The sequence below is a fragment of the Rana temporaria genome, chromosome 1, assembly GCF_905171775.1.
Source record: "Rana temporaria chromosome 1, aRanTem1.1, whole genome shotgun sequence".
NCBI lineage: Eukaryota > Metazoa > Chordata > Amphibia > Anura > Ranidae > Rana > Rana temporaria.
Window position 1 is genome coordinate 51166926 of NC_053489.1, and position 18872 is coordinate 51185797.

At 45.3% G+C, this 18872-nt stretch overlaps 1 protein-coding gene across 1 annotated transcript in view; it reads right to left on the bottom strand.

Moving 5' to 3' along the window:
• The window catches only part of CPLX4 (complexin 4), a 49110-nt gene that overhangs the window by 8312 nt on the left and 21926 nt on the right, over nt 1-18872 (bottom strand). The window contains exon 2 of the mRNA XM_040337864.1: nt 5911-5998. Within this exon, the coding sequence (XP_040193798.1) occupies nt 5911-5998 (88 nt within the window). The remainder of the gene's footprint in view (nt 1-5910; nt 5999-18872) is intronic.

Here is an 18872-nt window from a genome sequence, read left to right on the forward strand (position 1 = left end):
TCGAATCGAATCGTGGACTTGATAATCGTAATCGCATCGAATCGTGAGATCGGTGAAGATGCGCAGCCCTAATATACATACATATATACATACATACACATATATATATATTAGGGATGCACTGATACCGATACTGGTATCGGTATTGGTGCCGATACTAGGCATTTTCATGAGCATCGGTACTCGCGAAAATGCTCCGATACTGGGAGGTGATACCGGAAGTGACGTTGCGTGGGAGCGGACCGCCTCCTCCTCCCCTCCAGACAGTGCCATGCCATCCACGCTGCTTCCTCCTGTCATCGCATGGTGGAGGCCCGTCGGGCTACCTGTCCTAACAGCCCACCAGCCGGCCTCCGCACTGCACACCTCCCTCCTCCAGCTCCCGGCCACACAGAGCACTGGACCCGGGCTCTCCCTGATGCTGAGGCAGAGAACAGGTATGTGAAGACCATAGGCGTGCGCACAGGGTGTGCCAGGTGTGCCTAGGCACACCCTAATCACCTTGTCTGCTGCAAATGCCCCCTGTTTAAACCCATTAAACTTCACAAAAGCCCCCTAATGGGGCTCCTAAATTTTTTTGTAAGAAAAACGAATAAAAAGAAAAATGTCAATAATAATAAAAAAAAATTAAATAATAAAAAAAAAATATTGTAAAAAAAACTAATAAAAAAATGTAAATAATAATAATTAAAAAAATTGTAAAAAATAAATAAAAAAAAACATTGTAAAATAAAATCTACTGAGGCTATCCACTGCCCCACTGACACCAAACTCTGCCCTACTGACATTGTCCACTGCTCTACTGACCCCAACAGTATATACTGTATACACGTGCACACGTATTAGTGTTTGAACTTTGGGGTGCACACCCTAATGCAATAGGCTGTGCACTGTACATCCTATCCTGTTGTACTGAGCAGCAGGGCTCGCTCCCTCCTCCTTGCAGTCCCTAACTGTCTCTTGTACCATGCCTTTGCCTGCTGTCCCTGTCTCCTGTACCATGCCATTGCCTGCAGCCCCTAACTGTCTCCTGTACCATGCCTGCAGCCCCTAACTGTCTCCTGTACCATGCCTGCAGCCCCTAACTGTCTCCTGTACCATGCCTGCAGCCCCTAACTGTCTCCTGTACCATGCTTGCAGCCCCTAACTGTCTCCTGTACCATGCCTGCAGCCCCTGTCTCCTGTACCATGTCTGCAGTCCCTAACTGTCTCCTGTACCATGTCTGCAGCCCCTAACTGTCTCCTGTACCATGCCTGCAGCCCCTGTCTCCTGTACCATGTCTGCAGTCCCTGACTGTCTCCTGTACCATGTCTGAAGTCCCTGACTGTCTCCTGTATCCTGTCTGCAGTCCTTGACTGTCTCCTGTACCCTGTCTGCAGTCCCTGACTGTCTCCTGTACCATTCCTGCAGCCCCTAACTGTCTCCTGTACCATGCCTGCAGCCCCTGTCTCCTGTACCATGTCTGCAGTCCCTAACTGTCTCCTGTACCATGTCTGCAGTCCCTGACTGTCTCCTGTACCATTCCTGCAGCCCCTAACAGTCTCCTGTACCATGCCTGCAGCCCCTGTCTCCTGTACCATGCCTGCAGTCCCTAACTGTCTCCTGTACCATGTCTGCAGTCCCTGACTGTCTCCTGTACCATGACTGCAGTCCCTGACTGTCTCCTGTACCATGCCTGCAGTCACTTCTGCCTGTTGCCTCCTCCTTCCCTCTACCAGCTGTCACCCCTGCCCCCAGGTTTCCCAAAAACCCTCCTCTTCCCCCCCAGTGATCACATCCCTTTCCATCCCAACTCTCCCGCCCCACAATCCCTATTTCACCCCACCATCAACTACCGCAACCTCCTAAACCACACCTTTTCCTAGGGAATAGGTATCGTAATTGGTATCGGCGCGTACATGATGTCAAGTATCAGTACTCAGACTCGGTGTAAAAAAAGTGGCATCGGTGCATCCCTAATATATATATACACACACACTCACTGGGCACATTACAAGGTGCACCTTGCTAGTACCGGGTTGGACCCCCTTTTGCCTTCAGAACTGCCTTCATTCTTCATGGCATAGATTCAACAAGGTGTTGGAATCTTTCCTCAGAGATTTTGGCCCATATCAACATGATATCATCACGCAGTTGCTGCAGATTTGTCGGCTCAGCTGCACATCCATAATGCAAATCTCCCATTCCACCATCCCAAAGGTGCTCTATTGGATGAGATGTGGTGACTGTGGAGGCCATTGGAGTGCAGTGACCTCATTGTCCAGTGGTGAGATGATTGGAGCTTTGTGACATGGTGCATTATCCTACTGGAAGGAGATATCAGAAGATGGGGACACTGTAGTCATAAAGGGATGGTCATGATCAGCAACAATACTCAGGTAGGCCGTGGTGTTTAACTGATGTTCAATTAGTACTAAGGGGCCCAAAGTGTGCCAAGAAAATATCCCCACACCATTACATCACCACCACCAGCCTGAACCATTGATACAAGGTAGGATGGATCCATGCTTTCATGTTGTTAATGCCAAATTCTGACCCTTCCATTTGAATGTCACAGCTGAAATCTAGACTCATCAGACCAGGCAATGTTTTTCCAGTCTTCTATTGTCCAATTTTGGTGAGCTTTGTGAATTGTAGCCTCAGTTTCCTGTTCTTAGCTGACAGGAGCGGCACCCAGTGTGGTCTTCTGCTGCTGTATCCCATCTGCTTCAAGGTTCGATGTGTTGTGCGTTCAGAGATGGTATTCTACATACCTTGGTTGTAAATGAGTGGTTATTTGAGCTACTATTGCCTTTTTTTTTATCTCAAACGAGTCTGCCTATTCTCCTCTGACATCAGCAAGGCATTTTAATTCATACAACTCCTGCTCACTGGATATTTTCTCTTTTTCGGACCATTCTCTATAAACCCGAGAGATGGTTGTGTGGGAAAAAGCCAGTAGATCAGCAGTTTTTGAAATACTCAGACCAGCTCTTCTGGCACCAACAACCATGCCACGTTCAAAGTCACTTAAAATGGAGGTTCACCCTAAAACAATTATATACCATTCCATCCAGCATACTGCCGACATGTACAGTATGCTGTTTTTTTTCGCTGTACATACCGTTTTATCGTTCTTTTTCTTTTCCAACTCCCGCAGGGAATAGGCATGCTATGAAGAGGCGTAGATGATTGACGTGCGGCTAAGGCTCGTCACGCGTTCCGAAAATAGCCGGACTGGGACTCGGCTCTATACGGCGCCTGTGCACAGACTAGGAGCTGACTGCGCAGGCGCCGTATATAGCCGAGTCCCAGTTCGGGTATTTTTGGAACGCGTGACGCGCCTTAGCCGCACGTCAATCATCTACGCCTCTTCATAGGAACGCCTATTCCCCGCGGGAGTCGGAAAAGAAAAAGAATGATAAAACGGTATGTACAGCGAAAAAAACCCCAAAAAAAACAGCATACTGTACATGTCGGCAGTATGCTGGTTGGAGTGGTATATAATTGTTTTAGGGTGAACCTCCGCTTTAAATCCCCTTTCTTCCCCATTCTGATGCTCGGTTTGAACTTTAGCAAGTTGTCTTCACCACGTCTGCCATGTGATTGGCTGATTAGCAATTTGTATTACCAAGCAATTGAACAGGTGTACCTAAAAAGTGGGCAGTAAGTATAAATGTAGGTAACAGTGCAAATTACAAAATATGGCAAAGTAATTTAAATTTAAAATTAAGCCTTTTTACTTTTCTTTTTTTTTATTTAAAGAGACTCACTTAAGGAACCAGTTGCTGCAGGTATGAGGTCCCATTCACACCAGTGCATTTCCATATTGGTGCATTGCAGAGACATTCATTGTGAATGGAGGCACCCTAGTGCACCTCCTTAAAGTACCTGCAATGCAATGTAACGTGCTCACCATACTTGGTGGATGTCCAATTTTTGGTCCTCTTCAGTGCATTGACAGCCCATTCCCCTGAACAGGCTGTCTTAGCGCAACTCGCGTTACCTCGCAATATAATGCTCTTTGACGCCTATGCAGTAAATGCACCACAGCGGACCATCCTAAGGATTAGAATATTTTTTACCATCATTCCAATAACATATTATACAGGAATATAGTGAAATAAGTGACTTGGGTCAGGTGAATAAAAATAAAATCAAGACAGCCAAACAAAAATAAATTAATTAGTATGTACCGTATTTTCCGGCGTATAAGACGACCTTTTGCATGTAAAAAAATGACTCAAAACTCGAGCGTCATCTTATACGCCAGTACCTGTCTGTAAGGCTGCGGGCGTCCATTATTCAAAAGCCGCGCCTCCTCCTCAGGATGTTCAGTGATAGGCAGAACACTAATTTTCCCAGCAGAGCCTCTTTCAGTGTTCCGCCTATCACAGATAGGGGGAACGCGCCTAATTTAAATGATCCACGCCCCCTACCCGGATCATTTGAATTAGGCGGGCTTGCGCCGGGAGATTTACGCTACGCCGCCGCAACTTTACAGGCAAGTTCTTGCCCGCATAGTTTTACACCGAGATACAAGAATCTGGGCCAATGTGTATAAAATTCATAAATCGGTGTCGACATAAGGACATCAAACTCTGGCCGAATATAGAACAAGGCCAGAGTCGGGTGCTGTTACACAGATCTCCATGTTTTTTTAAGGATTTCCCTCCATCTCTTAAAAGATATCCACGTATTGGGCCTAGGACCCACCCGTGTTTTCGTCTTATTTGTTTGGCTAAATGGTCCTCTCTGAAATCCCTGCTGTTCCCCATTCTGGGAGGCCCAAGTTTTTTCAAGGGCCTCCGAGAGGGTGTCTTCAGCTTGTTGATGGAGTCAGGGCATTATGAGGCTTTGCACTTTGCAATATCGGGTCCCTGGCCTTCGTTACAGGCTGTGAAGGACCGCAATGGCCCTTTTCATCTAGATTTCTGGAAAGCATTGCAAATACATCATTTTGTACAGTCTCTACCCGCCCTTAGTCATTTTTGCCACACACTGACTACGCTTAAAGAGTACTGATCAGCAAGTGACCCACTTCCCCACACACTTTCGTTAATGTAAACACTTCTGGTCACACCGCCTGAGGACTTTCGACTGCCGTCCTAGGCTAAATGGGAATCAGACTTGGGTAGAACATTTTCGAAGATGCAGTGAACCAATATCACTAGATTCACCTTGAAATCCTCAATCTGTACGATAGTGTAGGAAACCAATTTCAAGATCCTTACTCACTGGTACCGCACCCCATCTCTTCTTCATAGGTATTTCCCAGGCACCTTTGCTCTGTGCTGGGGATGTCAGGAGAAATGTGGGACGTTGCTACATATATTCTGGTCTTGCACTAAGTTGGAGGGTTTCTGAAAAGAGGTCCGCAGGATCAGTGCTGGGCACTGATAGGTGGCACTGGTAGGTGACACTGATGGGCGGCATTGGTAGGTGACACTGATGGGTGGCACTTTGGGCACTGATAGGTGGCACTGGTGGGCACTGTTAGGCGGCACTGTTAGGTGGCACTGGCAGGTGGCACAGATGAGCAGGCGGCTGCTCTCCTTGATCAGGACCAAGGTCCATCTGACAGCCAGTGATCAGCTTTTTTTTTCTACTCACGCTATCATTTTCAGGAGAAAAAATTGCTGATTACCGGCTCTGTTTACATCACATGATCAGCTGTCATTGGCTGACAGCTGATCACGTGGTAAGGGGTAGGGGCCCCTGCAGGGGGCGCGCAGGCAGCTCGAGCACGTGAAAGTAGGTCTGCGCTGTAGTTGTCTTTCGGCTCTAGGGCGGATCTGAAGTAGTTAAATGTGTCCACTATACAGCTGGAGCACAGAACAGCCTTGTAGGCAGGAACAGCAGAAAGAAGAACATACAGTAAAAAGAAGCACATTTTCCAATGCTGTACAGCTCAGCTTTATATTTCTTACTTGTGGCAGTCTGTACTTCTCTCTCAGATGTACACGCAGTGTGGCCCTTTCTGCTTTCTTCTGGACAAACGTGGCATCTCTTTCCATCCTGTTAATCAAAAGGAAGTATGAATCTTTAGTCAACATAACCAAAATCAAGTATGGATGCTTATAGTGCATCCGGAAAGTATTCACAGTGCTTCACTTTTTCCACAATACCCCATAATGACAACATGAAAGAAGTTTATTTGAAATCTTTAAAAATGTATTAAAAATAAAAGTGTTTCTACAACTTGATTGGAGTCCACCTGTGGTAAATTCAGTTGATTGGACATGATTTGGAAAGGCACACACCTGTCTATATAAGGTCTCACAGTTAAAAGTGCATGTCAGGGGGGCGTGGCCTGGAGCAGCATGTGAGCGTACGTCTTTCCTAGCAGCTCCGAGATCCCTCTGAACAATCCTGCGCCATCCTGTGATCCTGCCCTTCTAAACCGGCTAAAAACTTTGCTATCCCCTTGGGGAAGCCCCTGGGATATTTCTGAGAGGAATCTGGTGGATGGGAAGGCGAAAGAAACAGCCCGCGGTCAGGATGAATGTCACCACGCGTTCCGGCCATGATGGCCGCCGCAGCGTCGCGCCACTCTCCTCCTTGGCATCCACGCCGGAGCTCTTTGCTGAGGACCCTGAGACATCTCCCCCACCTTCTCCTGGGACCTCCACTACACCAGCGCTGCCTCCCCCTGGGTCGCCCAGCGAGGACGGTCTGGAGGAAGGCCCGGAACCGGAGCCCACGATATTGGCGGTCCTCAAACTGATGAAGGTAAACCATTCTGATACTATGGGGAAGATGGAGGAGCTTAAGCTGGACATTACTATAATGCGCCAGGACATGCACAAAATGCGGGACCGGGTCACCGAGACGGAACGCCGCATCAGTGATCTGGAGGACACTGTAGGCCCAATCCATCCTACTGTGAAGGCCCAGGGCACAAAAATTCGTTCATTGGAGGACAAAATGGACAATTTGGAAAACCGTTTACGCAGGAATAACCTGCGCCTGGTGGGCCTTCCTGAACGGGTCGAGGGATCTGACCCGGTGGCTTTCCTGGAGAGCTGGTTCGTCCAGGAGTTTGGGGGGGACTGCCTATCCCCCTGCTTTGTCCTGGAGCGGGCCCATAGGGTGCCTGGCAGGCCGCTGCCTGCTGGAGGCCCCCCTCGCACTATGATAATGCGTCTCCTTAATTACAGGGACCGGGACTCTATCCTGCGTGCTGCCCGAATTAAGGGGAGCCTGAAGATTAACAACGCCTCTGTGTCCCTCTTCCCTGACTACTCCCCTGCTGTCCGCGCCTCGAGAGCTAAGTACCAGCATGTCAAGCAGAAACTGAGGGAGAAGACCATCCAGTATTCTATGCTGTTTCCTGCGACGCTGAGGGTGGTGCATCAGGGCCAAGTGCATTTTTTCCAAACCCCTGCTAATGCTTTGTCCTGGTTTGAATCCCTGCACCAGCCTGGCCGTGGATCTGACAGGGCGTCCGATGCTTGATTCTTCTATTTTTTTTGTTCAATTTTGCTTTTCATTTGTTCCTGCATCCGGGTTCTTTTTCATTTGAAGTGCCCCTGGGGCAGGAGGTTCTAGCTAATTGCTGTGGCAAGAGGACATAGGTCTCTATAGGAAGAAGGTGCTGCTATAATGTTAACAATAACTATTTCTTTTTCTTCCTCACTTCATTTCCATTAGTTTAATGGACATTGACTGTTCCTATTTTGCCTGCTGGCTTGCTAGCGGTGGGCCATGTGCCTAGCAGATACATGCAGTTCAGGGTCAAGGCCAGCCCCTCGTTTTTGGGGTCTGGCAGGGGTTAATGGTACTGGGCAGTTGCCTAGACTGTGTTCGTTTTGGGGTTTGATTGTTTGGTTGTCTGTGGGGATGAGTGTGGTGTGTCTGTGTGTGAGTCTGGGTGTGTATGATTGTGGCCCTCTCTCTGCCCCCACGTATGCCCAGTCTGAGATGCTGCTAATTGACTTGCTCTGTGTTTCAGTATGTCTAAAGCTTTAACATGTCTGTGGTAAAGTGTATCTCCTGGAATGTCAGGGGGCTAAACTCCAAATTTAAGAGAGCTTTATTATTTAACTTCCTCAAAGCACACAATCCCCATTTATTATGTCTGCAGGAAACGCATCTTTTGGGGTCAAAGGTGATGGCACTAAAGAAGTGTTGGGTTATGTATGGTTACCATTCTACCTATTCTAGCTATGCAAGGGGGGTGTCCGTGTTGGTGCGGAAAAGTCTCCCTTTTTCTTGTGAGCGGGTGGTGTTGGACCCTAAGGGTCGGTACGTGTTTCTCCAATGCACGGTACATGCCACGCCACTGTTGTTGGTGGTGGTATATGCCCCCCCCCCCTGTCACGGCGGACATTTTCACGGATTTAAGTGTGCAATTTGCCACTTTCCCTGCGATGGCCGCCCTTATAGTGGGGGACTTCAACTCGGTGCTCGACCCTGCTTTGGACCGACTGAGGCCCATCCAGTACGAATCTAGGTTGTTTAGTCAGTGGTGTACCTCCTTTGGCTATGTAGATCTCTGGAGGATTAGCCATTCTGGGACTCGGGAATATACATGCCAGTCAAGGACGTACCGTACTCTCTCCAGGTTGGACTATGCTTTGGGGACTCCAGATTTGGTTCCCTTTATACAGTCGGTTTCCCACATACCTCAGACACTATCTGATCATTCAGCCCTGGCGGTGAACATGGTGGTGGGACATAGGCCCTCCTTTCGGGTGTGGCGGCTCAGTCCTTTCTGGGTCTCCACTCCTGAATTTCAGGAGCCGGTCCGGCAGGCTATGTCCCACTATTGGGGGGACAATGCTGGCTCGGCCTCATTTGGCCCCACTTGGGATGCCTTTAAGGCGTCAGTGAGGGGGCTCGTATATTTCTAATATAGCTCAGCACAGGAGATCCTCCCGGGCTGCCCTTTTGGCCTTGGAATCCTCCCTGGAGAACGCCAGGGCCCGATATTCTGCGCTCCCCACCCCGGACTCTCACGGGGCCCTGGTGGGGGCGCACAGGGCCTTGGACCTTCACAGGGTGGATGCAACGCGGAAACAGCAGTTGTCTCTGTCAGCCAGGTTGCTTGAACATAGTGGGAAGAACGGTAAGATGTTGGCATTTCTGTCACGCACGGAGTATGTGGATCGGACGATTCCCCACATCCGGCTGCTGGACGGCTCTGTCACGTCGGACCCCTTAGCTATAAATCATGCTTTTAGAACCTTTTATGAGGGCTTGTACACTGCCCCTCCCCTCCCGGACGAGGTGGAGACCATGGGATTCCTTGAATCCCTTCAGTTTCCAGTCCTGGAAGAATCACATATTACACTACTGGACAAACCCCTTACGGTAGAAGAGGTCACTGAGGCTGTTTATTCACTTCCTCCCAATAAGGCCCCTGGGTTGGATGGCTTGCCCGCCGAGTGGTACAAAAACTATGCGGAAGAGATGGCACAGAGGTTACACTCCCTGTTTGGGCGGGCTCTGCAGGAGGGTGAGCTTCCCTCTTCCATGAGGGAGGCCCTTATTGTGGTGCTCCCTAAGCGAGACAGGGATAAGTTGTTGTGCGGGTCGTACCGCCCCATATCTCTATTAAACAGTGACGTAAAAGTGCTCGCCAAAATTCTGGCCCTAAGACTACAGAAGGTTATTCTGCACCTCATTCATAGGGACCAGGCAGGGTTCATGCCCGGAAGGAGTACGTACGACAACATCCGGCGACTATACTTGCACATCCATGGGGCGGAGGCCTTCAAGCGGGGTGGCCTGGTGCTGTCTCTGGACGTGTTAAAAGCCTTTGACACAGTCAATTGGTCATTTTTATGGGAGGTCATGCATCGCATGGGCTTCAGCACTCAATTTATAAAGTGGGTCCGCTTGCTTTATACCAACCCTAGGGCCAGGGTTAGCACTAATAAAGATGTTTCTGAAGTATTTCCTTTGCAGAGGGGTACCAGGCAGGGCTGCCCGCTCTCGCCACTCCTGTTCGCGTTGGCCATTGAGCCTTTGGCTCTGGCGGTGCGGCAGACGGCGGAGGTGGGTGGCATCTGTTTTGGTTCCCTTTCTGAAAAGATTTCTTTATATGCAGATGACGCCCTAATTTACCTGGATGGCTCTGAGCGGTCCTTTGTCTCTCTGATGGGAGTGGTGGAGGAGTTCGGGAGGGTCTCTGGGTTGAGGGTGGGCTGGGAAAAGTCGGTGGCATTCCCTATAGGTCCTGCACTTGATTATTCATACCTCTCTAGGTCTAAATTGTCCATTCATCCTACTTTCAAATATTTGGGGATATATATTAATGCAGACCTGTCTTCCTTTGAAGCTCTCAATATTGCCCCCATTGTGACACATATGGAGACCAGGCTTAAAACCTGGGCTTCTCTACCGCTAAATCTCATAGGCCGTGTAAATATTTTTAAGATGATCTACCTACCCAAATTTTTATATGTATTCCGGGCATCCCCAATTTTTTTGTTAAAAAAGCTATTTAAGAAACTTAATGCGATTCTGTTTGGCTTTCTTTGGCAGGGGTCGAGCCCACGTATTGCTAGGGCCTCTCTCCAGGCTGCGAAGTTGGATGGGGGTCTGGCATGTCCTAACCTGAGACAGTACTTTATAGCGTCTCAGCTTACGTATGTCTATGATTGGTTTTTGGAGGCCTCCCCGTCCTGTTCCACCGCTCTACTGACCGCTCAGATGGGCTCCAGGGACATGTTGGTTGATGACCTATTCAGGTCAAAGGCCGGCAAATGCTCTCGTAGCTCCCCGATAGAGGTTAGCTGGTCGGCTTGGCACGAGGGTAACGGGGTGCTTACAAATCTGGACGGGGTGTCCCCCAGGGCCCCCCTGTGGCAAAATGCTAATTTCCCTGAGCTCCTGGGTCATCCGGACTCGGGGTGGTGGACACGGATGGGTGTCACGCGTGTATCTCACATTTTTGTTCATGGCCAGTTTATTTCTTTTGAGGAACTGAGGGCACGTACTGTTATATTACAGCAGAGCTGTCTGTTCAGATACATGTCTCTCCGCCATGCGGTGCGGACTCAATTTGGGGGTCTGACCCTGGAGCTCACGGAATCGCCTCTAGAGGCGCTCATGTCATACTCAGATATCGAGAAACTGGTTACAACGTTTTACACTCGCCTCCAGGCGGCGGGGGTTAAACCCTTTCAGATCGAAAGACGGAAGTGGGAGGTGGACATTCCGGGGCTGTCTGAGGAGGGGTGGGAGGAGGCCTCGGAGGTGTGCTTCCTTGATCTTGTGGGGTTGAGTGATCAGTATGTACAGTTCAAATTTATCCATCAGCTTCACTATACTCCTGCCAGATTGACCCGCATGGGTCTGATGTCTAGTGCTTCCTGTCCCAGGTGTGACTCCACTGAAGCTGATTACCTACACATGTTCTGGTCATGCCCTGCTGTTGTACCGTACTGGAGGGACTTGTTCTCTTTTTTTAAGGACAATCTACATGTATCGGTTTCTCTTACTCCGGAAACTGGATTGCTGGGGGTGCTCAATGACTCTGTACCTACAACTCATGCTCGAATTCTGATAAGAATTGTATTGTTCTATGCCAGAAAGTTGATATTGTTGCATTGGAAGAGCACTTCTGCACCGGATATCCAAATGCTATACCGTATGGTTAATAAAGTTTTACCCATGTTTAAGTGTATATATAAGGGCAGGGCTTGTCACAAAAAGTTCAGCAAGATCTGGCAACCCTGGCTGGATATAGCGGACTCCTTCTGGAAGGACACCCCGCTATCCCAGTCATAAATGGCTGTGGGTGGGGGGGGCGTGGAGGGCTCTGATGGTCGCAGGGGGGTGAGAGAGGGGCAGTGTGTGGTTTGGATGTGGGGGGAGGGGAGGGTAGGGATGTCTGTATGGGATGAGGTTGTGAGTGGGTGTGTGTGGAGGTGTGTGATTGGTGGGGTATGCATGGATGGGGTTCTAACCGTTATTTCCACTGTTTGTTGGTTTCTTATGACCGAGGGGCAAATTTGGCCCTATTAGGGTGCCCCGTAGAATATTGTCCCTCCGTTGAGGGGATGGGGTGTTTAAATCTCAGGAAAGGGAAATGGTTTATTGTGTAAGACTGTTTGACCTGTGTGTCATTCTATGGCGATACTGTAACAACAATTGTACATTACTATTTGTTGAATGTGCCTGTAGAAAATCAATAAAACATTTTCAAAAAAAAAAAAAGTGCATGTCAGAGCACAAACCAAGCCATGAAGTCCAAGGAATTATCTGTAGACCGCAGAGACAGGATTGTATGGAGGCACAGATCTGGGGAAGGGGACAGAAACATTTCTGAAGCATTGAAGATCCCAATGAGCACAGTGGCCTCCATCATCTGTAAATGGAAGAAGTTTGGAACCACCATGACTCTGCCTAGAGCAGACTGCCTGGCCAAACTAAGCAATCGGGGGAGAAGGGCCCTAATCAGGGAGGTGACCAAGAACCTGATGGTCACTCTGACAGAGCTCCAGTGTTTCTCTATGGAAAGAGGAGAACCATCCAGAAGAACAACCATCTCTGCAGCACTCCACCAATCAGGCCTGTATGGTAGAGTGGCCAGGTGGCCTAGAGTTTGCCAAAAGGCACCTGAAGGACTCTTAATCAGGCTGGCCCTTGCACTACATAGTTGAAGGGAAATCTAAAGGAAATTGAATAAGACAATTTTATAATTTATTGCCAGCCTTAGTCTTGGTTCACACTATATAAAGCCTGTATATTGTATATTTTTCATATGAACATGAGGGAAGCCATTTTCCCTCTAAAGTTGAAACTAAGTTCATAAACTCATGAATAGACATTGTTACAAGAGTTGTTTTATGTTTCTCAAGGAGACTGTGTAAGTCTGGTTGTACCATCTTCCCAGGTTATAATTAAAAGGTTTAAACATTTAGTAAAATAAACACGCTAAGAAAATAGTAAGGAGCTCAAATAAGTTTTCTTTGCATGAACGAAACAAGAGAACTTATTCCTATTGTATTATATATTTTAAATAATAATGTTTCTTTCATAATATCTTAACAATGTATTAGTTCATAAAAACCTGTTTAATACATATATATATATTATTATGATAAAAGTTGCAAACATGATATTCTATTAATGAGACTGTCTCTGAATAACTGTTAGTTTTTCGTTAGAGTCATGACTTCAGTTTCAAATGATTTACAACCCCAACTAATGATGTTGGGTAAACTTCCCAACCCATATATTTTAAGAAGAGACAGAATGTCTGGAGAAAATTGACACATGCTTGTCAACCATTGGACAATTAATGGTGTTCTACTAAGCTGAGGGCAGAAGATCATGACAATAACATTTAAGTAATTTCTTATACAAAACTGCCTCTAGAGGGGAAAATAGTAATTATTCAAGATGGCCGCATATTTGGTTGTCGTGGTAACATACAAAAACATATCGTCATATGACATCATCAATTACATAGTAGGGACACACGCACACACTTTTTGAGTGGAATAAAAGTAGCTACTGATAGCAGAAGGGGATCTCAGAAGGAATTTGGACGGAGATGGGGAGATCTTGAAACACAGAGATGTAGGAGGTTGAAATGAGTTCTGTGGGACTCATAACTGACGCTTCTCAAAATGACAGAATTCTTAAAGTCCTGGTAAAGTATTATTCTGTTTATTTTACCTTTTTAGGTAATTGAAGTTTGGTTGAGCATATGCTTGACTAATCCAATCCATTTTTTGTTCAGTTTTGGAGTGAAGTGAATTCTAACTGCTGTATGAATTTGTTTTACTTCTAAAACAAGGGAGATACATACAGTACAGACCAAAAGTTTGGACACACCTTCTCATTCAAAGAGTTTTCTTTATTTTCATGACTATGAAAATTGTAGATTCACACTGAAGGCATCAAAACTATTAATTAACACATGTGGAATTATACATAACTAAAAAGTGTGAAACAACTGAAAATATATTTCATATTCTAGGTTCTTCAAAGTAGCCACATTTTGCTTTGATTACTGCTTGGCACACTCTTGGCATTCTCTTGATGAGCTTCAAGAGGTAGTCACCTGGCGCAGCACCCCATCACTCTCCTTTTTGGTCAAATAGCCCTTACACAGCCTGGAGGTGTGTTTGGGGTCATTGTCCTGTTGAAAAATAAAGGATGGTCCAACTAAACGCAAACCGGATGGAATAGCATGCCGCTGCAAGATGCTGTGGTAGCCATGCTGGTTCAGTATGCCTTCAATTGTGATAAAATCCCCAACAGTGTCACCAGCAAAGCACCCCCACACCATCACACCTCCTCCTCCATGCTTCACGGTGGGAACCAGGCATGTATAGTCCATTCGTTCACCTTTTCTGCGTTGCACAAAGACACGGGGGTTGGAACCAAAGATCTCAAGTTTGGACTCATCAGACCAAAGCACAGATTTCCACTGGTCTAATGTCCATTCCTTGTGTTCTTTAGCCCAAACAAGTCTCTTCTGCTTGTTGCCTTTCTTTAGCAGTGGTTTCCTAGCAGATATTCTACCATGAAGGCCTGATTCACACAGTCTCCTCTTAACAGTTCTAGAGATGTGTCTGCAGCAAAAGGTGGCTACTTTGAAGAACCTAGAATATGAAATATATTTTCAGTTGTTTCACACTTTTTTGTTATGTATAATTCCACATGTGTTCCTTCATAGTTTTGATGCCTTTAGTGTGAATCTACAATTTTCATAGTCATGAAAATAAAGAAAACTCTTTGAATGAGAAGGTGTGTCCAAACTTTTGGTCTGTACTGTATATTGTTATATCTCACAAAATTGACTTCAAAGTCTTAGAATTGGATTGGTTATAGTATGTGTTAAACCATTGATTCATACTAAATCTAAGAAAATAAGTCTTGATCAAATTATCAAGCTGTGCACAATATAACATTTTGTTTGTGCATTTTAGAGTGTAATTAAAAGGTCTGTTTGTTTTGAGAAGATATCAGACCGTGATTAAGGTAAACACAATTGTTTACACAAGTCTGTGAAAACACGGAAATATATTTATTAAATGGGTTGTAAAGGTACAATTTTTTCCCTAAATAGCTTCCTTTACCTTAGTGCAGTCCCTCCTTCACTTACCTCATCTTTTCATTTTGCTTTTAAATGTCCTTATTTCTTCTGAGAAATCCTCACTTCCTGTTCTTCTGTCTGTAACTCCACACAGTAATGCAAGGCTTTCTCCCTGGTGTGGTGTGGCGTGCTCGCCCCCTCCCTTGGACTAGAGGAGAGTCAGGACGCTCTCTACGTTGCAGATAGAGAAAGGAACTGTGCGTTAGTGGGCGTCCTGACTCTTCTGTAGACCAAGGGAGGGGGCGAGCACGACACTCCACACCAGGGAGAAAGCCTCGCATTACTGTGTGGAGTGACAGACAGAAGAACAGGAAGTGAGTATTTCTCAGAAGAAATAAGGGCATTTAAAAGAAAAATCAAAGGATGAGGTAAGTGAAGGAGGACTGCACTAAGGTAAAGGAAGCAATTTAGGAAAAAAAAATTGTACCTTTACAACCTCTTTAAGTTACAAAGTCTAAAATGTACAAGTATCATTCAAGAATTAAAATGTGGTATTTTGTTATAGGAGATTGTGTATACATGTTAATATTATCTGTATCATCATTTATCTTTGATATATCCATTTGTATTATCACAAAATATACCTGATATTAATTTGCACTGTTTTTTTAGTTAATAAATATATATTTTTAAGCATATCATTTGAGTCACTTGTCTTCTAAATAGCACGGATAAAAAAACTTAAATTTATTGTTGATATTTATGGAAAAGGGTAAATCTCCCAAAACTAAGATTTGCATAATTTCATAAATACAATACTGTTTTATTATTTCAATATAAAAATTGACAGTTCATTTAAGTTCATTTTCATCGGACCAAACCGACCGTGTGTATAGGCTATCGGTCTGTTTTCCTTCGGTCCAAAATTTTAAAACATGCTTCAAAACCGAACCGATGGACCGCTGCCTGATCGGACCAAACCGATGGTTAGTACAGAAAAGCATCGGTTCAAAACCCGCGCATGCTCAGAATGAAGTCGACGCATGTTTAGAAGCATTGAACTTTTATTCAGCACGTCGTGTGTTTGACGTCACCGCGTTCTGACCCGATCGGATTTTGGACTGACGGTGTGTACACATATCAGGCCGTACGGCCACTTCAGAGGTGAACCGATGAAAACGGTCCTTCAGACCATTCTCATTGGTTTTGTCCGACCGTGTGTACGGGGCCTAATAGTGTCAAAAACCTTGTGCGCTACCAATACTCTCCCCAATAGCGCCATTTGGTGCTGCTGCTACCACCTGCCATGTGTTCCCACATCCAAATCTATACTATATTAACAACTGGGTATAGCACTGTTCTACGGTACTGTGCTTGTATTATATTTCAAACAATAATCCAAATGTAAATAAATTCAAAATCTGTTGCACATAAATAAATCCAAAATCTGTTGCACATTATAAATTAACAAAAAAAAAATACCATGATAATAATAATAAAAATAATAATAATAATACTCTAGTGCTAATACTCCCAGAAAACTGAATGGCAGTGCAGGCAATCAAAACAGGTGAAATACAGCAAGATGTAACACTTTTAGTGCTTCCAGTTCAGTCCAATTCAAATAAATACAACATGTGAGCATTAACAAAAATCCATATATCCAAGTGCTTAAAAGTTCTCTTTACTTGTGCAAGCCTCTCCACCCTTATGCTATCAGTGCCCGAATGGTTCTGATACACCATGATCTTTCCTGCAGGATTAAGGTGATCTATGATGCAATGCGTTGGACGGAGCCATGTAATGTCACTTCTGGTACAGATTAAAACCGGAAGTGGGTGAAAGATGCTGTGCAAGTTTTATGAGCTATACTGAGTGTTAATACAAATGCTGGTCATTAGCGTTTAATTCCGAGAGCATATCATTTTAATAAAGGAGTTTATTTATTTTAACAATATTGCACCATTGACCAAATTTCTCTAAGGACCTGGAGGTGGACCACTGGTGTATCGCGGCCATTTGTGCACTGATAACATAAGGGCAGAGAAGCTTGCACAAGTGAAGTGGACTTTTGAGACAGTATGCCTTCTAAATCGGCCTGCTATCCATTGGGTGTGGTAGGGGTTTACATCTAATGTTTGCCTTTGCTTGAATGTATTTCAGCTACTGTTATCCCTGAAGCTAATGCCTGGTACACACTAATGACACGTACACACAATTAGATTTTCCATCGAAAAAACCTTGGAATGTTTTTTCTGATGGAATTCCGCTCAAGCTTGGCTTGCATACACATGGTCACACAAAAGTTCTCTGAACTTTCGACCGTCAAGAATGCGGTGATGTACAACACTACGACGAGCCAAGAAAGTGAAGATCAATGCTTCTGAGAATGCGTTGAATAGTTTCCGAGCATGTGTCGGAATTTTGCGCGTCGGAATTGCTACAGACAATCAGAATTTCTGATTGGATTATTTTCCGTCTGAAAATTTGAGAACCAGCTCTCAAATTTTTGTTGGCGGAAATTCCGACAGGAAAAGTCCGATGGAGCCTACACATGGTCGGAATTTCCGACCAAAAGCTCACATCGTACTTTTCTTGTCGGAAAATCCGATCGTGTGTACGCGGCATAACAGTTTGTACAGATGTTAGTACAGTGATCTCCCCCACAGAGCTGTTGTGTTCTGACAGGGGAATGCTCCCCTCAGCCAGAACACTCCAAACAGTGCTTTCAGCCATTGGCTGAGAGCTCTTATCAGGAGTCGGTCGGCTCGTTGGACCAACTGACATACACAAGGGTCGAATATTGGCCAGTTTTTATTGATCTGGCTGATGTCATTCAGCCTGTGGGTAAAAGGCTTAAGGTTTGTTGTGCTTTTTACTTAAAAAAAAAAAAAAAAAAAAAGTTAATTACATATGAATTTATAGCAAAAACAACGTTAAAGTGTATATCAAGGGTTCCAACCCCCCCCCCCCCCCCCCATAAAAAAAAATGTATTTCTGTCTGTGTTACTGTTAGAGAGTTCCCCTCACTTCCTGTCTGGTAAAACATTATCAGCAGGACAAGAAAAAAGAGCCCTGGATAGTAATAAAAGCAATACTGAAGTTCAAATTCTTGCCCACTCTATCCAAAACCAAGAAAAAAAAAGTTTGGGCTGGACATACACTTTAAGTACATGGTCAGAGGAATTATACATGGATTTAAAGAATAGGCCTAACAATTCTCACAAATCTCTGAAGGTATCTAGAATGAACTACCATGGGGTTACTCCTTACGTAAAGGAGTGTTTTTTTTTGTAATAGGTGTTAAAAAAAGGTATTCATTATGTTGTTATGTTCATATGTTATAAATAAGGATGAGCAGAGGGATTTTGGCACATTGTATTTTACCAGAGATATTTTGCCGATTCGGAAACTCTAAATTTCACCCACGGAAATTGCCTTGGTGAAATTTGCTTAACCACTTCCCGCCTGGCCTATAGCAAAATGACGTCCGGGTGGTGGTTCAGTTATGCTGACTGGATGTCATATAACATCCAGCAGGATAACAGCCGCCGCGCGCCAGTGGGGGAGCGCATCGCGGCGATCGGTGGTGCGGTGTGTCAGTATGACACCGATACACAGAAACAAAGAAAATCTTTTTTGGTGAAGGTGTTTTACTTATTACTGTAACTCATAAGCTCAATAACTGTAAGAGGCGTATGACATGAACACTGTTTAATGTATGTTCCAATATATGTATGTAATGCTCGGATGCAGTGAATAACCAAAGTTTATTTTTATTTTGTAAAAAAATTCAATAAAAATATCTTTAAAAAAAAAAGAAGATCAAACAGAGGCTAAGATGGCAGCTTCCTTGGCTGAAAAGAATAGGAGGGTTTACTTCCATTAATA